This window comes from Malaya genurostris, chromosome 2, assembly GCF_030247185.1.
Source record: "Malaya genurostris strain Urasoe2022 chromosome 2, Malgen_1.1, whole genome shotgun sequence".
In the NCBI taxonomy this organism is placed as follows: Eukaryota; Metazoa; Arthropoda; class Insecta; order Diptera; family Culicidae; genus Malaya; species Malaya genurostris.
In genome coordinates this window covers 261442719-261464876 of record NC_080571.1, presented here as the reverse complement: position 1 = coordinate 261464876, position 22158 = coordinate 261442719, and the positions used below count along the sequence as shown (strand labels likewise).

The 22158-nt window shown below is 37.5% G+C and overlaps 1 protein-coding gene across 1 annotated transcript; it reads right to left on the bottom strand.

Annotated features, from left to right (window-relative positions):
- Positions 1 to 4042: 4042 nt before the first annotated feature.
- LOC131429732 (tRNA-specific adenosine deaminase 1) lies at positions 4043 to 22158 on the bottom strand. Its single transcript, XM_058594055.1, has 2 exons — positions 21211 to 22158; positions 4043 to 4442 (listed from the first exon to the last, which is right to left on the bottom strand). The coding sequence occupies exons 1-2, from the start codon at positions 22155 to 22157 to the stop codon at positions 4055 to 4057; spliced, it is 1335 nt and encodes a 444-aa protein (XP_058450038.1). The 5' UTR covers position 22158; the 3' UTR covers positions 4043 to 4054.

Genomic DNA, 22158 nt, shown 5'->3' with positions numbered 1-22158 from the left:
ATGTTGCTCTCCCGTATGTTTTGCTTCGACAACCGTTGTTCAGAAAATCTGGTGATTGGCTGGTGCTCACATGACTCAAAACAGACAGGGTTTTCAATGGTGTACTATTGAAACACAAAATATCCATAATGTAAGGATTTTTCAAGAATATCAATGAATCGGAAGTCGTCATATTGGATTTCCAGAACACCTCAAACATCATTTTCCGGAATGTACTCTTTAAACCCGTTCCAAAAATAAATGAGCTGGATATTTTTTCACTGTATGCAAAAACCTTTTTTACGAAGTAGGTTCGTAAGAAAAGTTTACGTTACACCCAAACCTCCTTTTACGAACCTTATATATGTATGTATGTATGTATGTATGCTTACACACTCACTCGTCTGCATATATGTGTAAATATTTACACAAATAAATGATCGCTTTTACTTCACCAATATTTATATGTATTAGGAAATACAAATATTTGCACACATGTGTACGTATATTAATACATATATACATATATAGATTACGTAAATGGAGGTTTGGGTGTATTTGGGATTTGGTTTGTCAAAAAGATTTACGTAAAAAGAGGTAACGTAAAAAAAGTGTTCGTAAACGGAGGTTTAGGTGTATTTGTTAATTTTTTTTATATTGAGCCTCTCTACGCTCACTGAAATTGTAAAAGACTATCAATTTCAAAAAGCTACTACTAATAGTTCCCTACTCAACAGAGCAGCGGCTCGATAGCAGTTATAAAATATTATTTTTCATATTTATCACCCTACGTGCATCTAAAATATCGCAATCATTGTTTCTCAGTTGCGTTTTCGTTGCGAATTTATTCAGCAGAGATTGTTTGATGAGAACACATTAATTAAATCTTGCACGAATCACTTCCGTGTCGAGCTGAAGCGTAGTGGAAATTCAGCATCGAAACTACCATCGGTGACTCTTCTCCCGCTTTCGGTAATCTCTTAAGCAATATTTATGTGAGTAAAAAAATTGTTATGTTCGCTGACACAATAAGTGATTTGTGAACTTTGAGATTCAGAGGATGCTTGTTTCATAAATAAAAATCTCGGAAGGTAAAACAATAAATAAAAATCACGACGGGTAATAAAAAGAACTTTTTCTGATTATGTTTGATGTTAATTAAAGAATTGCAAAATTTACCAAAAAAATTAAAACAAAATGGTTCTTCCAATGCAACTATAGGAAACTAATTGTAATCTGGTGTTAAACAAAACTTCTTAACAATATTTATTTTTCAATATTCAGAAGTAAATTTTAGGAATAAATTCGAAGTCGGCAGTCTTGTGGTTGCAGAGAGACAACCATGTCCACCGAGTTTCGTGAAAAAATAAGACAGTTCTCGAAAACAATGCTACAGTCAAGGATGATTACCTGAAACTGAAAAACCTGTTTTAATCCACCTAGTGGTGTAATGATGCCTTTATCATATTACTCATTACATCATAAATATTACCGTGAAATTCACAAAAACAACTGTTCTTTGAGTAGAAATAGGAAAATTTGTTCGGACCTAATCTCACAAATTCTATAAATCCTGTTTACCCTGTAGTTCTGGAAATAGTATCCACAACAAATTTAGGAATTCCGTGTGAAACTGTAAGATTTTTCCTTTGAACATAAGTTTGTGAAAATCGATTTGGCCATCTTGAAGTAAGTTGGGCGATTTGCTGTTTTCGATCACAGTAGCTTTAAAGACTCATATTATCTTTGATTCAAATCAAGATTTGTGAATGTCGGTTCAAGCATCGCAGAGAAATCGAATTCTATTTTTAGAGTTTTTCATCAGCACTTTCGGTGCTTCCAGAACTGGAAAAGGGGGGACCAGTAGTGTCGAATGAAGTTTTTATGCCCACAAATTAACAAACTCTGCAATTAGAAAAATTGATCAGAGTTTTATGGGATTTGTACCTGTTTTAACCAACGTTCGTGAAAAAATGCTGATGAAATTGGTAGTTTTCCACTAATTACGCTTTAGTTCCGGAACCGGAAGTCGGATCCAGATAAAATGTTTTGGAAACTATAAGACCTTTCATTTGAATCTTAGTTTGCGAATATTGGTTGAGCTGTTCCAGAGATAAATGATTAATTTTTTCTAAAATTTTCACATTTCACCATATAACTCCAGAACCGTAAGTCGGATCCAAATGAAATTCAATAGCAGACTATGGGATCATAATTGCTTTTATTTGAATCTTAGTTTGTGAAAATCGGTTCAGCTATCTCTGAAAAAAGTGAGTGCATATTTTTTCCTGTTTTTTGGTACATATCATCCTATATCTCCGGAACCGGAAGTCGGATCGGGATGAAATTGAATAGCAAGCTATTGAAAGAAGAGACCTTTAATCTGAATCTTATTTAGTTAAAATCGGTTCTGCCACCTCTGAGAAAAGTGAGTGCATATTTTTGTTATATACACATACACACACGGAGGGGACACGCACACAGACATTTGCTCTGTTCGTCGAGCTGAGTCGAATGGTATATGACATTCGGCCCTCCGGCTTTCAGTTAAAAATTCGGTTTTCACAGTGATTGCATAGCCTTTCTATATGATAAAGCAAAAAGGTGACTGCGATAAAACTAGCGCCATCTATGTGTTACGTACGGGACTATTCAGCCCATGTTTTATTTTCGTCAAAATAGGTTGATTCCACCTCTTGCCCTAAGCACCTTTGACTAAACTCCATTTATGTAATCCTATGGAAAATTTGAGTCTTATTCTGTACACAATTTCAACTGCTTTTCCTACAAATCCCTTCATAATATTTTTCTAGGGCGAAATTCTTGAGATTTCGGTACAAAATCAACACCATTAGCTTTGAAGAACTACTTAACCGGTTTCGTGTAATTTTCCGATATTAGATTCGGCCAAAAGTGAGTGTCACCGTCATGGGACCGAAAGGAAGGCAGCAAGCGCTTCGGCTTTTTTATATTTAGCCAGTGCCGGTCGTTATGTTCGGTTTGCTGAATTTGCCGCACCAACAGATCGCCTGCTATACCATGGCAAATTGCTCGACCTTCTTCTTCCGAAAATTCTCCGGAACAACCAAGCGGGGCTTGCCGACGAAAAACTCCAGTCCGAGGATTTGCTTGGTGCTTGAATTTCAAAGCATACCGATTGCTAATTAAGCATCATTAAACAACTCTTGAAGAAACTGAATTATGAAAGCACTCAGTATTCAGACTGCGTTCACAGTATAACGCAAAACAATCAGGACTGCAATAATGGCGAATCCTACTTAATTCTAAATTGAAACTAATTACCAATCGTATTTGGCTTTCCGGAACATCTCTCTATCGACCAAATTTCTAATCTTCTGCTAGTAGGTTTCTATACTGGAACAATTTTCTGCTAATCGATGCTCATAATCCAGTTTTTGTAGATTTCCAATCCTTTTTCTCACACCGTATGTCGAAAGTCCATGTACTTCTGTTTTTCACCTATAGTGACTTCAGTACTAAACTCTCAGTGCAAGAGTAAAAGCTGTTCATAAATGTAAGTTGCTGTCGTCTAGCTTAATACAAACTCCTGTTTTCAAAATGAACACATTAAACTATATCGGGTACAGCAGCCCCAAATTTTCACACGAACGAATTTATTTTCAATCCGAAATGCAATTATGATCTTTGTAGTTCTAGGCCAATTAAAGCATTACCTTCATATTACCTTAAAGGCAAGCATGTCTTTTGGAAATCTGTATCATGTAGCAAGTCTATAAATTAATTATAATAGACTCTACTCTCGAGCTTGCCCAACACTGGAGAGCGTCTTTATCTATGTGGAGACTGTATTTGAGACGTTACTCATACCATACGACCACTGACGATGTTATGCATGCTTAATTGAATCTCAACCCGCACTAACAAGCATTTGAGTGAATGCGGTGTCGCCATGGCCCGTAGAATGGGTAACATTCTTCACTAGGCTTACAACCTAACCTTCCCGTTCATCCAATGAATCAACTGATTTTAGAATTATATTATAAATGTCATCCTAGTCTGATATTAAAAAAAATGCGCTTGAAAAACATTTATTTCAGTATTTCCTATCTTTTGACAAAGCACCCGATTCGAGGGTGAAATTCAGCAAACTGCTCGGTTTCTCACTCCAGATCCGAAACACTCGAGTCCGCAGCCTGGTCCACTGTTCATGATACGCCCGAGACAGCGCCTTTGCGTCAACGTACCGTAAGCTGCTACAATCAGCAACAACCGTCCCAGCATCAGACGATAAATTCATCCCAACGTCAGAGCAATTTGTTCCATCGCCCAAGTTGTCCTTTGGAAACGCCAGCAGCTCATTCCTTACTGCAACGAACGCTGAGAATAATTCAATTTTCGAGATCTTCAGTCGGGCTGCCGGTGTGCCAAGGATTTTCTTGGTGATGCCCTGCCGTCGGCCACCAATCTCCACCTCCAATTCCCTGGCAGAACAACATCCCGTGACAGGCAGGTGTGCGAGAATCAGGGATCATAACCAGTCATCCAGAGGTGCAAGTCAACGCCCATCAGCAAAGTGTACCGTGTAATCGTGGTTTCCGAGAACAGCAGCAAGTCGCAGCGCATGAAGAACAAGAAGAATAAGAAGAAAAAGAAATTGAATGAAAATAAGAAAATAATTATCCGCCGTTAATTATAATCACCAACAGAGGTGGAACCATTTTAAAGACCGAGCAGTCGTAGATTGCAGCTGTGTGCAAGGTAGAAAATAATTATTTGATCGCCCTTCGGAAAACTGTGTTACTGCTGGCGACACAGAAAAGATGGAGTCACAGTCTCAAAGAAGAGTTTTTATTGTTGCTAAAGATTTACTGCCAGTGGAATTGTTAGTTCATCATAAGCGAATGAAAAACGAGCACAAATTAAAAATACACTCACTACCTATTTAATGCTCTTCGATTTCGGTTGATATTTGAGTGGCCGGTTTCTTACATTTGGAAATTTTATGAACTGATTTAAATATGCTCTACTCGGTTTATTGAGTGGTCATAAACAGACCACACAGAATTAATTCCAATAGTGATTCACTTACACAGAAACCACTTACATACAAGAACTTTATATATTTCAGTTTTGAAATTTCTTCTGATTTATAATTGCGATCAGTTTTATTTGAGTTGCAACAACCGCCCAATACACTTGAGCACGATAGTGTTTTTCACCGTAACTTGTTTATTAAAGATTCCTCCCCATTTAGACGTCTGTTCGCTGTGTTCTTCTGCTCGTCACGCCTCATCATAGAACAGATCTTCCCTCAAAATTGCACAGAGTATTCGTCAATGCGTAAGGGCTAATTAGGTTCTTTCTCTGCAGACAACCATGGAAAGGAAAACTAGTTGCAGGGGGAAATAATAATTAAGGAAATTGGTCTACTCAGCTCAGTTTAATTGCAATGCTGAGGAAAACTGCCGTACTTCTTTCGCAGATTCAATTTATCCGCAAACGTTTGTAATTTGTTCCTTAGATGCCAAACAGTGCCGAACAAACTGCAGAATAAACTGCACCGCTGTTAGCAATTAAAATCCATGCTTCATTGATCATCGGGGTTGCGAACAAATTGCTTACTTAGTTCGCATCTGAATTTTCCTGTATAGCAGTGCTACTTTCTTCGTTGTTTTTAAATAATGACTAATCGTATCTTGAAGGTTGTCCAATCCCAAGTCGTTTCTGATATAAATCGAGCAAACCGCTATATCTTACCACGTATCACAAAACCTATCAAATTTTCCTGTAATTAATATATTTAAGGCAGGCAGAGTTAAGCCCTAAGATTTTGAGGGCAGAGACCTATCAGTTGCCATATGTAGCCTAATCTGAATACAGAGATACTGAGTCAATTTTGAAGATTTGTCTTGTTTCGTATTCATTTATAACTTCGCACAACCAGTGCAGTTATTAAAAAGTATTGGTTAAATAATGGAACAGATATAATATATTGCGCATCTTTCGTTTTCTATAATGCAAGCATACGAGAAGTCATTGAGAACGGTGGAGAGGTTATGACAAAGGCATAACCGGATCACTGTGAATAGGAGAAAGTATTATAAAGCGCTCCTACTGGTCAAAATGCGCCCTTCCTTTTTTTAAGTATTCAAGACTTTTCTAAACAAAAGTTTTATCACTAACACTATCTTTTCGTAAGATCTTTCTGCTGTGCAAGTGAGGCAGTTGTTGTTTGCTGGGAAATATGAAAAAAACTGAAAATATCATTAGGCAGCTTTTCGATGTAAGGTTTAGCTTCGACTAAACAAGCATTTTAACCGTGTAAAACGTCTGAAGGTCGATTGCTACTTAGTAATTAACTTTTAGCAGTGCTAATGTCTCTATTCACAGTATAAAAATCCAGAGAAACAAAGCCATTTCTTTGATATACGAATTTTCTCACTCAACGGAAGTTATGCCCCACCTTCGATTCAACAGTATGCTTCAAATTAAAATATTGGTTTGAAGATTTATAACGGTTATTAAAACAAAATGTAGCGTTGGGTGGATCAAAAATTTTGGTTTCCAACAATGTTGCAAATATTCTTCGTGTAACTAATTCATTCACGCATCCACGCTGTGATTATACTGCCTTCGAATATGCCAGTCTCGAACAACGTTGAACTATTCACTTCTCGAAAGCGAGAAGGGTGCAAAAGGAATAAGCATAATCGTAGAGAACCCGAATATACTAATACATTCTTCGCTGCTTGTATACACCCAAACCTCCGTTTACGTAAACCTTTTTTACGTTACCTCTTTTTACGTAACTCTTTTTACGACATAAATCCCAAATAACGTAATATTTTTTTACGATGAAAATACTTCGTAAAAAGAGGTTTTTGCATACAATGAAAATCGTTTCCGGCTCATTTATATTCCATGGATATTAGTACAATTTAGGTATTTTCGGAACGGGTTTGATGAGTAGATGTCGGAAAATGATGTTTAAGGTGGTTCTGAATTCCAAGATGGCGACTTCCGGTTTATTGATATTCCTTGAAAACCCTTACAATGTGGATATTTTCGGAACAGGTTTGATGACTAGATGTCGGAAAACGATGTTTGAGGTGGTTCTGGATACCAAGATGGCGACTTCCGGTTTATTGATATTCCTTGAAAACCCTTACAATATGGGTATTTTCGGTACGGGTTTGATGAGTAGATATCGGAAAATGAAGTTTAAGGTGGTTCTGAAAACCAAGATGGCGACTTCCGGTTCATTGATATTCTTTGAAAACCCTTACAATATGGGTGTTTTCGGAACGGATTTGATGAGTAGATGTCGGAAAACGATGTTTGAGGTGGTTCTGGATACCAAGATGGCGACTTCCGGTTCATTGATATTCATTGAAAACCCTTACAATATGGGTATTTTCGGAACGGGTTTGATGAGTAGATGTCGGAAAACGATGTTTGAGGTGGTTTTGGATACCAAGATGGCGACTTCCGGTTTATTGATATTCTTTGAAAACCCTTACAATATGGGTATTTTCGGAACGGGTTTGATGAGAAGATGACGGAAAACGATGTTTGAGGTGGTTCTGGATACCAAGATGGCGACTTCCGGTAGATTGATATTCCTTGAAAACCCTTACAATATGGGTATTTTCGGAACGGGTTTGACAAGTAGATGTCGGAAAACGATGTTTGAGGTGGTTCTGGATACCAAGATGGCGACTTCCGGTAGATTGATATTCCTTGAAAACCCTTACAATATGGGTATTTTCGGAACGGGTTTGATGAGTAGATGTCGGAAAACGATGTTTCAGGTGGTTTTGGATACCAAGATGGCGACTTCCGGTTTATTGATATTCTTTGAAAACCCTTACAATATGGGTGTTTTCGGAACGGATTTGATGAGTAGATGTCGGAAAACGATGTTTGAGGTGGTTCTGGATACCAAGATGGCGACTTCCGGTTCATTGATATTCATTGAAAACCCTTACAATATGGGTATTTTCGGAACGGGTTTGATGAGTAGATGTCGGAAAACGATGTTTGAGGTGGTTCTCGATACCAAGATGGCGACTTCCGGTTCATTGATATTCCTTGAAAACCCTTACAATATGGGTATTTTCGCAACGGGTTTGATAAGTAGATGTCGGAAAACGATGTTTGAGGTGGTTCTGGATACCAAGATGGCGACTTCCGGTTCATTGATATTCCTTGAAAACCCTTACAATGTGGGTATTTTTGGAACGGGTTTGATGAGTACATGTCGGAAAACGATGTTTGAGGTGGTTCTGGATACCAAGATGGCGACTTCCGGTAGATTGATATTCCTTGAAAACCCTTACAATATGGGTATTTTCGGAACGGGTTTGACAAGTAGATGTCGGAAAACGATGTTTGAGGTGGTTCTGGATTCCAAGATGGCGACTTCCGGTAGATTGATATTCCTTGAAAACCCTTACAATATGGGTATTTTTGGAACGGGTTTGACAAGTAGATGTCGGAAAACGATGTTTGAGGTGGTTCTGGATACCAAGATGGCGACTTCCGGTTCATTGATATTCCTTGAAAACCCTTACAATATGGGTATTTTTGGAACGGGTTTGATGAGTACATGTTGGAAAACGATCATTGAGGTGGTTCTGGATACCAAGATGGCGACTTCCGGTTCATTGATATTCCTTGAAAACCCTTACAATGTGGGTATTTTTGGAACGGGTTTGATGAGTACATGTCGGAAAACGATGTTTGAGGTGGTTTTGGATACCAAGATGGCGACTTCCGGTTCATTGATATTCCTTGAAAACCCTTACAATATGGGTATTTTTGGAACGGATTTGATGAATACATGTCGGAAAACGATGTTTGAGGTGGTTTCGGATACCAAAATTGCGACTTCCGGTTTATTGATATTCCTTGAAAACCCTTACAATATGGGTATTTTCGGTACGGGTTTGATGAGTAGATGTCGGAAAACGATGTTTGAGGTGATTCTGGATACCAAGATGGCGACTTCCGGTAGATTGATATTCCTTGAAAACCCTTACAATATGGGTATTTTCGGAACGGGTTTGACAAGTAGATGTCGGAAAACGATGTTTGAGGTGGTTCTGGATACCAAGATGGCGACTTCCGGTTCATTGATATTCCTTGAAAACCCTTACAATATGGGTATTTTTGGAACGGGTTTGATGAGTACATGTTGGAAAACGATGTTTGAGGTGGTTTTGGATACCAAGATGGCGACTTCCGGTTTATTGATATTCTTTGAAAACCCTTACAATATGGGTATTTTCGCAACGGGTTTGATAAGTAGATGTCGGAAAACGATGTTTGAGGTGGTTCTGGATACCAAGATGGCGACTTCCGGTTCATTGATATTCCTTGAAAACCCTTACAATGTGGGTATTTTTGGAACGGGTTTGATGAGTACATGTCGGAAAACGATGTTTGAGGTGGTTTTGGATACCAAGATGGCGACTTCCGGTTTATTGATATTCTTTGAAAACCCTTACAATATGGGTATTTTCGGAACGGGTTTAATAAGTACATGTCGGAAAACGATGTTTTAGGTGGTTCTGGATACCAAGATGGCGACTTCCGGTTCATTGATATTCCTTGAAAACCTTTACAATATGGGTATTTTCAGAACGGGTTTCATAAGTAGATGTCGGAAAACGATGTTTGAGGTGGTTCTGAATTCCAAGATGGTGACTTCCGGTTTATTGATTTTTCTTGAAACCCCTTACAATATGGGTATTTTTGGAGCTGGTTTAGTGCATAATACGTAGAAAATAATGTGGATTGCTGATCGTATCCTATGTTATATTATTAGTGGATTGCTGATCGTATCCTATGTTGTATTAATATTTTCGAAATGGGAAGAGTCGCTTAAAACAAACTATGTTGTGCCTCTAAAAATCACGTGATATACTGTGAGTCCAAGTGTTTCACTCTGTACTCCAGTTCTTTCACACTTGATGAATAAAAAATTTATTGTAATCCGTCCAATGTAATGTAAAATTATATTGGCTATTTTATGCAAATATTATTTAATTCTCAATTTATCGAATAACTAAGGTTTTCATTGTTTAAGTCATAGTCCTCCATTGATACCTTTCACTATCTATATATGTAACACATGGTGACTGGTAATAGGTGTTACACCCGGAAAGAGGTGATAGTAAACCTTTTATATAGCCAAAATTTGTACAGGAAGGTAGGTCCGAAAATCATCCTCAATGAGTTTTTGCCAAAATCAATTTGATTATTGTGTTTACTCTCTAATATGGTCGTCGACGTTTCAAACATATACCGAACGCTTTTGGATGGAAAACTGTGGTTATTTAAAAATAGAACTAAAATGTCTTAGTTCATCATTCATCGAGCTGAGTTGAATGATATATAACGATAAGTGTCTCCGAGCTTTAAACAAATTTTTATTTTCATTCAAATCTATATTCTTTCTATAGAGAAATGCAAAAATAATGGAATGTACACGACTCAACAGTGATCAAAATCGAAATAGATGTTGAATATGGTTGACAGTGCCAAACCATATGATGTACGTTTTCTTAAATCGGTCAGTTTAAACTGGAGCTTAAGTTTTAGTGTAGGAAATGTACTTGTGAGATTGTTTTAAGCCTCACCGCCTTTATAACAGGAATTCAAAATTTAAAAAAAATCACTTTTTGTGTACTATTAAATCCGTAAAGAATATTGAAACATTTGCAAAAAACCTGCCGGTTGAGTAAAATATGCAGCTAAAAATTAGAAAACTTCAGAATTGAAAATAGTTTTGTTAAATGTGTTTTGCCTTTCTCGTATAAAAAGGTTATGCTAGTCGAATTTCTAACCGAGACCCGGAGGGCCGAGTGTCATATGCCATTCGACTGAGTTCGTCGAGTACGCAAAATGTCTGTGTGTGTATGTGCGCATGTGTATGTAACGTTTTATTACACTAAACTTTATAGGAGATGGCTGCACAGATTTTCACACTCTTAGATTCAAATGAAAGGTCTTGAGATCTCATACAAAATGTGAAAATAAGTACAGCATTTTCATCAATTTATGTATTTGTTTGACAATTCGATTGTAAGTGTCAAGCTAATATTATATTGAATTTAGAATAAAATTCCTGAAGTTTAGTTTTAAAAACTTTCTTCCTCATATTGGCTCGTAAAATCCATTCCAAAAGTAACAATATTATAAAATATTCGACAGTAAGTCGTAATTACTCAAACAACGTTTAATAAGAACTCTTATTTAAACTCGTTCCGAAAACATTCGTTTTGCTACGGGTTTCGAGAAACACCATCTTGGATTTTGAAATGACTTTAAACATCATTTTCCGATATCTACTCACCATACCCGTTCCAAAAATACCCATATTGTAAGGGTTTTCAAGGAATATCAATAAACCGGAAGTCGCCATCTTGGAATTCAGAACCTCGTCAATCATCATTTTCCGACATCTACTCATCAAACCCGTTCCGAAAATACCCATATTGTAAGGGTTTTCAATGAATATCAAGAAACCGGAAGTCGCCGTCTTGGAATTCAGAAACACCTCAAATATCGTTTTCCGACATCTACTTATCAAACCCGTACCGAAAATACCCATATTGTAAGGGTTTTCAAGGAATATCAATTAACCGGAAGTCGCCATCTTGGAATTCAGAACCACCTCAATCATCATTTTCCGACATCTACTCATCAAACCCGTGCCGAAAATACCCATATTGTAAGGGTTTTCAAGGAATATCAATAAACCGGAAGTCGCCGTCTTGGAATTCAGAAACACCTCAAATATCGTTTTCCGACATCTACTCATCAAACCCGTACCGAAAATACCCATATTGTAAGGGTTTTCAAGGAATATCAATAAACCAGAAGTCGCCGTCTTGGAATTCAGAAACACCTTAAATATCGTTTTCCGACATCTACTCATCAAACCCGTACCTAAAATACCCATATCAAACGGGTTTTCAAGGAATATCAATTAACCGGAAGTCGCCATCTTGGAATTCAGAACCACCTCAATCATCATTTTCCGACATCTACTCATCAAACCCGTGTCGAAAATACCCATATTGTAAGGGTTTCAAGGAATATCAATAAACCGGAAGTCGCCGTCTTGGAATTCAGAAACACCTCAAATATCGTTTTCCGACATCTACTCATCAAACCCGTACCGAAAATACCCATATTGTAAGGGTTTTCAAGGAATATCAATCTACCGGAAGTCGCCATCTTGGAATTCAGAACCACCTCAATTATCATTTTCCGACATCTACTCATCAAACCCGTTCCGAAAATACCCATATTGTAAGGGTTTTCAATTAATATCAATCTACCGGAAGTCGCCATCTTGGAATTCAGAACCACCTCAATTATCATTTTCCGACATCTACTCATCAAACCCGTGCCGAAAATACCCATATTGTGAGTGTTTTCAAGGAATATCAATCTACCGGAAGTCGCCGTCTTGGAATTCAGAAACACCTCAAATATCGTTTTCCGACACCTATTCATCAAACCCGTTCCGAAAATACCCATATTGTAAGAGTTTTCAATGAATATCAATAAACCGGAAGCCGCCATCTTTGAATTCAGAACCATCTCAAATATCATTTTCCGACATCTGTTCATCAAACCCATTCCGAAAATACCCATATTGTAAGGGTTTTCAAAGAATATCAATAAACCGGAAGTCGCCATCTTGGAATTCAGAAACACCTCAAATATCGTTTTCCGACATCTACTTATCAAACCCGTACCGAAAATACCCATATTACAAGGGTTTTCAAGGAATATCAATTAACCGGAAGTCGCCATCTTGGAATTCAGAACCACCTCAATCATCATTTTCCGACATCTACTCATCAAACCCGTGCCGAAAATACTCATATTGTAAGGGTTTTCAATGAATATCAAGAAACCGGAAGTCGCCGTCTTGGAATTCAGAACCACCTCAAATATCGTTTTCCGACATCTACTTAACAAACCCGTACCGAAAATACCCATATTGTAAGGGTTTTCAAGGAATATCAATTAACCGGAAGTCGCCATCTTGGAATTCAGAACCACCTCAATCATCATTTTCCGACATCTACTCATCAAACCCGTGCCGAAAATACCCATATTGTAAGGGTTTTCAAGGAATATCAATAAACCGGAAGTCGCCGTCTTGGAATTCAGAAACACCTCAAATATCGTTTTCCGACATCTACTCATCAAACCCGTACCGAAAATACCCATATTGTAAGGGTTTTCAAGGAATATCAATAAACCAGAAGTCGCCGTCTTGGAATTCAGAAACACCTTAAATATCGTTTTCCGACATCTACTCATCAAACCCGTACCTAAAATACCCATATCAAAAGGGTTTTCAAGGAATATCAATTAACCGGAAGTCGCCATCTTGGAATTCAGAACCACCTCAATCATCATTTTCCGACATCTACTCATCAAACCCGTGTCGAAAATACCCATATTGTAAGGGTTTCAAGGAATATCAATGAACCGGAAGTCGCCGTCTTGGAATTCAGAAACACCTCAAATATCGTTTTCCGACATCTACTCATCAAACCCGTACCGAAAATACCCATATTGTAAGGGTTTTCAAGGAATATCAATCTACCGGAAGTCGCCATCTTGGAATTCAGAACCACCTCAATTATCATTTTCCGACATCTACTCATCAAACCCGTTCCGAAAATACCCATATTGTAAGGGTTTTCAAGGAATATCAATCTACCGGAAGTCGCCATCTTGGAATTCAGAACCACCTCAATTATCATTTTCCGACATCTACTCATCAAACCCGTTCCGAAAATACCCATATTGTAAGGGTTTTCAATGAATATCAATAAACCGGAAGCCGCCATCTTTGAATTCAGAACCATCTCAAATATCATTTTCCGACATCTGTTCATCAAACCCATTCCGAAAATACCCATATTGTAAGGGTTTTCAAGGAATATCAATAAACCGTAAGTCGCCATCTTTTAATTCAGAACCACCTTAATCATCATTTTCCGACATCTACTCATCAAACCCGTACCGAAAATACCCATATTGTAAGGGTTTTCAAGGAATATCAATAAACCGGATGTCGCCATCTTGGAATTCAGAACCACCTTAATCATCATTTTCCGACATCTACTCATCAAACCCGTTCCGAAAATACCCATATTGTAAGGGTTTTCAATGAATATCAATAAACCGGAAGCCGCCATCTTTGAATTCAGAACCATCTCAAATATCATTTTCCGACATCTGTTCATCAAACCCATTCCGAAAATACCCATATTGTAAGGGTTTTCAAGGAATATCAATAAACCGGAAGTCGCCATCTTTTAATTCAGAACCACCTTAAAGGACTATTCACACATTTCAGTTCCGTGACGGTTCAGTGAAAGTGCCTTCAGGGCGCCGTCAGTGTTCTTTTTTTATCGGAACCCTTTCGTTCCGTTTCCGTGCTGGTTTCGTTCCGGCACAGCCAATGCAATGACATACCGACTTCAGTAAAAATAAAAAATATCGGTGACGACGAATTTGAATTTGCCGGACGGACGCTACACTGACAGCGAGCTACACTGAAACGGCACGGTGCCGGATAGGTGTGAATGCGCGCATAGAAAACGAATGAAATAATATCAGTATTCGTGCACGGTGTCGTGCCGGCACTGAACCGGACCGGATATTTGTGAATAGTCCTTAATCATCATTTTCCGACATCTACTCATCAAACCCGTACCGAAAATACCCATATTGTAAGGGTTTTCAAGGAATATCAATAAACCGGATGTCGCCATCTTGGAATTCAGAACCACCTTAAACATCATTTTCCGACACCTATTCATCAAACCCGTTCCGAAAATACTCATATTGTAAGGTTTTTCAAGGAATATCAATAAACCGGAAGTCGCCATCTTGGAAATTTATGCTGCTTAGAACATCCTTTTCCTGTAAATACTCGTAATTTTCGTTCCATAACTATCCAATATATTATACATATCTAATAATACATATACATAAGGAAAACTTTTTTTACGTTGAAAATTCCAAATAACGTAAACTTTTTTTACGTTGAAAATTCCAAATAACGTAAACTTATTTTACGTCGAAAATTCCAAATAACGTAAACTTTTTTTACGTCATAATTCGATTTACGTAGTCCCGATTATTACGTAAAAGGAGGTTCGGGTGTACATCGTGCATGTTCGTTTTATACATTCGTTTGTCATTCGTTCATTTATTTTATTCTTCGAGTTGGATCGAATAGCGTCACGGCGAAGATCGTTGGTTTCCATTCTTCGCGAAGCATTCATCATATTTCGTTGGGTAGCAGCAATGGGAGAATGCTGGAATATGGTTCATCACATACACATAAGACTATGGTAATAGTGCGGGGGGAAACATCTTAATTTGCATGTTTCAAAAACAGCACGAACGATCATCGCGAATTAGGTTTGGCGATGATCGCTGTATGAATATTCGTTCGATATTCGCGTTAAGTCATTCGGGGGTATGTCCAATGCGAATAACAACTGCAAGGAATAGGGCAACGGCTCCCTATTTCATCTGAGCTCCTATTTCCATCTCATCCCTTCACCTCATAACTTTGAATATGAATTATATTTTACAACTTACCGGAAACAAACTGTGAAATGTTTTAAAATGATTTGAACAGCTATTGTCACACTTTCCTATTGAAAGAAATGGTTTTAAATTCTTCGGTGATCGATTTTTTCGTTTAAAATAAACTCACTTTTCGATTTAGGACACATTTTCGTCTCAAGATTTACAGTTCGTCATGTTTCTAATTATCTACTAATCGATTCGTCTTAAAACATGATCACTATTTCGCACATTTACACTTCTAATGAATGCTTGATGACTTCATAATTAGTAATGTTCACTTGTCACTTGTTTAATCAACGATTAAAAACTTAAAAAACTACCCGACAAGCAATAAAAGTCTTCGAAAATATGAGATGAAAGTTTTTCACTTCGTTCACTTGATTATGCTTTGTTTTCATCTCATTTGGTTTCGCAAAGTTGCCAAGTTATCTCATAATGTTACAAAACAAAAATTGTTTATCTTCTTCAAATTATCATCAAAAAGTATGTTTTTGGTATCCGTGACATTAGTTTAATTATATTATTGATATTAATATTTCAATAAAACTGTTTCTGCTTCGAATATTGCCAGAAAGAACGTGTTAAATACTAATGAAATAACCATTGTGGCAAATCTAGTGGCACTGGTTTCATTCCGCTATACGCCAACATAACGCTGTGAAGTGTGTGTGTGTTTCATCGGCTGTGCACAGAGATGCCAGGTATTTTCATAGCAAATATGTATTACTTTGCATAGAATATCTATATCTGTTCTATCTGTTTTCACTAATAAAATGATGTTAAAAGATAGTTCTTTAGATCTCCGTAAGTCATTGCCCCATTATTTAGATAATTCAACGAGTAAATTTTTTACCAATATAATGTGGAAAAATCCTGGTGGGTACGGTTGTATCGTTTGAGTTGTATATCTGGCAGCGGTAAGGCAGTCGGTCACCAGAATGTCTGCAAGCCATATTTTTCCAGCTGGCAGCGTTTACTCAGCCATCTGGCAGCCATGCTAATGCGGGTGAGAGTGTAATAGTGGAATATTTTGTTTTGATTGCTGTCGCCATTGCTAATTTATAGGATGAATAAAAGATCAACGATAGGATGGATAAAAATCCATTGAGATGAAATTAGGAGCAGAGTAGTGAAAACATCATTAGTGTTTTTAGCTGTTTTATAAATATTAGTTGAATTTTCAAGAAATGTGAATCAATTTTCAACGTGGAGCAAGGCGAATGAAGCAGTAATATGAAATAGTTACAGTGATTTTAGTGGCTAAATCGGAGTTTGAAGGCGACGTCCTTACAAATGAGATGAAATAGGGAGCCCTTACCCTAGATATTCGTGCGAGTAACGCAGCAGGGTCGGTTTCGTTCGCACTCGAATATACGGACAAGTCCGAATACCAGAACGATTATCGAACAAAGGCGAAGGGAAGCGAGCGATGATCATTAATATTCCTTGTATTTCTGATATTCGAGCAACATTGGCTTCCAATTGTAATTAATGGATTATGAAATTGATTTCTGATGCAAAGAATATCTTCTTTATCTGCTTTTCTTCTATATCGACATTTCAAGGGACATATTGCATCATTATTGTGGGACATACCACTGATTTGTTGTGAAGCATATTATACGGGGCATTATGCCTAACGCAAACGAAAAAACTGAGAATGTGGTCATTTTGAAAAATGTGTTTATGTCAATCGATTCTCATCACTTCTGCCGAAATTATAGAAAACTATGTTCCTCGGGCATATTTCAAAGAAATACATACATTCTCGAAGCAAATATATCAGCACATTTAGATATATCTCAATGTTTTCTTAAGACGGTAATATTATAACACTTTACCCTACGAATGAAATTGAAAAGTTTTTCTTTTCACTATATATTAGCTTATTTCAATATCATAATCGCTTCTTTGAAATCGACTTATCTAAAATTGATCTCTTTTTAGTACAATGACAGCAGATGATACTTTACTTTATGACAGTGTTGCATTGCTGGGAATTTCTGTCTTCAAAGTTTTGGGGTTGCTTTGGATCAGTGCCCACTCAGCAAGCGATTATATTTTGTTTGTCGTTGAGCGTTTGTTGGACGGCATACTGCACGAAATAATCGTTCAGTTTGCAAGAACGGTTTGTTGTTGTTTTTACTCCTCCAAAAGTAGTGCGAAAATTTAGTGTTATCTTCATATAAAAAGAAAATTGGTTTTTCTACATAAAGTAGAAGTATTCTACAGGTATGTAATGTTCATTTAAAAAAGCGTGCTCAATCCACCTAGCAGTGAGATGGAACCTTTTTGCCTTTCTCATATAGAAAGGTTATGCAATCACTGTGAAAACCGACTTTTGAAGCAAGGCCCGGAGGGCCGAGTGTCATATACCATTCGACTCAGTTCGTCGAGTACGCAAAATACCTGTATGTAACGTTTTTTTTGCAAACTTAGATTCAAATGAAAGGTCTTGTGGTTCCATACAAAACTCCTGAATATTATTTGGATCCGACTTCCGGTTCGGGAGTTATGGGGTAAAATGCGAAAAAAAAAAGAAAATATGTGTTCTAACTTTTCTCATAGATGGCGTGACCGATTTGGGTTCAAATGAAAGGTCCTGTGGTCTCATACGTAATTACTGAATTTCATGCGGATCGGACTTCCGGATCCGGAAATATAGGGTATAGTGGGTTAAAAATTGTATACGATCACTGAAATCCACCTCAAATCTTTTCCAATTGATAGTTTTTATCAGTAGACGGTCAAACAAACCGATTTCGGTTATTCTTTTAAGAATCGAAGAAAATTATTTTGAAGAACACCACAGTATTATTTATGATAGTATGATTGATATGAGAAAGGCATCATTACACCACTATGTAGATTAAAACAGGTTTTTTATCAATCCGCATGTGTTTTTGCATGAATATTCTTCGGTGTTTCAGTTTACACGACATTATTCTAATGTCCGTCGTTTTAAGTGGCAATTTGAGATTACTCTGTAATGTCGAAACTGCAAATCGGATCGAATTTGAATCAAAAAGTGTAACAATCGATTAAACAACCCGATAAACCTGATTAATTTATGTGAAATAGACATTTTTATACTAATCACCCTGTATATCCGAAACCGGAAGTTGTATCTGACTGAAAGATAAGATGTTTTATAAAATCTTAAAACTTTTCATTTGAATCTTAGATGATTCTTAGATTTCATTTGAATCTTAGATCGGTTCAGCCATCTACGAGAAAAATGAGTTATACAGTTTTAATTTCGTTTCACATATCATCCTGTAGTTCCGGAACCAGAGGTCGGAACCAAACACAATTCAGGAACCTTGTTTGGGAGTATACGACTTTTTATATGAATCTGAGTTTGTAGAAAACGGTTGAGTCATCTACGAAAAAAATTGAGTGAAATTATTTGTCACACACGCATTTGCTGATCTCGACGAACTGATTCGAATGGTATATGGCTGTTATGTTCTTCCTGCATTTATTGCTGTAAGTAGTTTAAATCAATATAATTTTGGAATAGCTTTCAACTCGAAAAATCTGCCATCATCTGGTTTACATATATTTTATGTTGCTCCCAAGCATTTCTTTGCCAGACAGCGCTCAAAACTTCTACTGCTGGAATAGAGGAAAAAGTCGCTTACACAAAAATTTCGATATCTCCGTTAAAAATGGACGGATTTTAACAATCTATGGCTCGTTGGATAGGTATTACAGTATGGAATCTATATATTTTGTTTTCAAGGTCAACTGTGACAGATACTGTCAAAAAACTGAAAATTTCGACATAAAACTTCGTATAACTCAAAAAGTAAACATCTGATCTCAAAACCATTCAAAAAAACTTCCAAAATTCTCCAGTAAAACTAGCCCAACAGTGTACCAACTCCTCATATTGAAAATGGATCAACAATGGACCTCTGTCTGCCAGATTTATTGAACGAAAAAATTGCGCTAGGTTCAATGGTCTGTTTCAAAACCGGCAAACGAAGGTCCCGTTTTGGCCTCCCGTTGAACGATTAATTGGACGTTGATTGGACCAACGATACAACGTATTGGACCAACGAAAGGCTACCGTTGAACGTTTTATTTTTCTAAGAGGGATATGCCCCTTGAAATTTCGATATAGAAGAAAAGCAGAACAAGGATTATTTGCATCAGAAATTACTTGCGTAATCAATTAATAGTAATCGGGAAGCAACATTTTCGATCCTCTCAACGCTACATTTTGTTTTAATAATCATCATAAAACGGTGATTTTTAACGAATTTTTACGTGTATGCTTTTCACAGTCTTTTTTGCAAAAGACTGTACTAACTTGGTCGCCTGTTCTCTGTGCTTTCAACAATCAGACTGAACCCAATATGAATTTTAGATTAATAGTGATAAATCATTTTGCTATTAAGATATCAATTAAACCATTTTAGCTTAATCACTTCAATTGTTACTCGTACTAATCATTAATTGGAATTCATCAAAATCAAGATCACCCAAGTCGCACAGTCCTAACGGGACATTTTCCCACATTCCCAACACTCACACGATCTCTAATGAATCCTTCTCACGTCACACATCATAACAATCAAAGCAACATGCACCAAAAGTATCCTTAATAAGAACTCATACATCCTTTACAGCAAAGCCAACATCGATCCCAAATTTTCCCAAGAGCCAGTTGCGAAACCAGATAGCTCATATTAAGTTCCCATATACTAGCCAGCCGCGTTACAACATACTGCACACGACGAGAAAACAACATTCCCATCGTGCCGCCGTTCTACACAAGCGACAAAATAGATCTTGCATAATACACTATCGGTGCTACATCACTCTCTTTTACGTTGTTCCTTCTCCCTTTCTTCGGGCTACGTGAGCCATAAGTAAAATAGATAGCTGTAAATTAAACTGGCTCCTTCTACTATAGCATGTATTAACTAGAAACAGTAAGTTAGCTAGATTAGGTTAGGGTTCAATCGAGAATAAAATCATCATTGTTGCAACCATCAACTTATGTAGTTTGATTATTAAGATATGACACATATGCGATAATCGATTTTTTTTTTCGAAAGCTATTAATCGTGTCTTCTAATCCATTGCTCAAGCTAAGCTATCTGTTGTTAATAAAAAGAATAAATAACTGCACTATAGTTTTCAAAACACTGAGACCTTTTATTCTATTCGCATTCATTTTTCAATAATAAGATAGTGAAAATAACTCTCCAAGTCGCGATCCAATCGTAACATTGAGCTACTCTGAAATGTGAAAGACTACAATTGAAAATTCAATCCAACAGAACAGTGCACCGCAGATATACACTGTGTACGGTCGGTAAAGGTCCAATTTGATCTTGGATCCGCCGTTGTCTTACATCACACATCACACATCTATACACAAGTAAACCCCGAGGATTAACAGTCTCCCTACAAGCTTTGTTGAAAACTATCAGCTGATGTATGATCGTGGAGGAAATACTTTTTCGCATATTCTTTTTACATTAATTTAATCATTTATCTCTTCTAATTTACTAAACATTGAGATTTCAAAGCAAACATAAATCGACGGATTCTAACCTATACGGCACATTCCTAAGTTCAATTCATACTCACTTATCAACTCCACTGCACCAGACGATGCCCCCGGGTGCCGGTTGAAATTTACTTCCAGATGGAACGGATCTATTTTTCCTAAATCGAAAATGCTTTCCATTGTCGGCGATAACAATTTTTGGTCGATTCTGTCTGAAAGGAGAGTTCACCGTCTCCTGTATCACTTCCTCGTCCCACCGTTTCCATAAAGCTCGCTCAATTGCTTCTCTGTTGTGATCAGTTCCGGCACACAATACAATGCTCTCCAGATAAATGGGAGCATCTAGAAGCGACATAAGAAGGGAACCCTGCACACCTAGAACATTCCAACGGGCCATCTTGTCACTGCAAGACAGCGACAACGTACGAATACCTTTGCCCGGTTTCGTCCGTATCATACCAACGTGTTGTGCCATCAAATCATCTCCATCCGCTGAACTCACCAACTTTCCACCAGTCATTCCATCAGCATGTTCTACAATCGTCCCAACGTCGGAAGTACCACCGGTCGACCTGAATCTTTTCGCCGTCGGTTCATCGTTCAATACGTCAGATCGAGCATAAATACTTGCATCACCACAAGGACTGTGGGTGGTGAAAAAATGAAAGGACACGCTTTCTTTCAATACAAACTTTCCAATGTCCTTGCAGCAGTTGAAAACATTCGACCGATTCGATAAACTTTTCTTCATTTCATTCAATAAGTATCGTACAAACGCTCTTCTGGCCAAAACTTCCGCATGACTGTCGTTAATGATATCACCTTTATCGCTAAGTTCGGTAGATCCTAAACATTTCGTTCCCGTACCAAGTGCCACAACAGCCAATTTCGGATCCCCGTCGCTGATTTCAACCTTCACAATGGTCGACAAAATTGTCCATTCAAACTCCACATTAGGTTTCCCTGTTTTGGGCAAACTATCGAACTTTTCAAGGCATATTTTCGAAATTTTATCAGCTAACTCCATG

Bases quoted from the DNA above. Each gene is read 5' to 3' on its own strand.
- LOC131429732 (XM_058594055.1), bottom strand. From the start codon at position 22,157: ATGGAGTTAGCTGATAAAATTTCGAAAATATGCCTTGAAAAGTTCGAT. The intron at 4,443-21,210 runs GTGAGTATGAAT...TTGTTCTGCCAG, and splicing joins TGGTGCAGTGGAGTTGATAA to GGAATTGGAGGTGGAGATTG.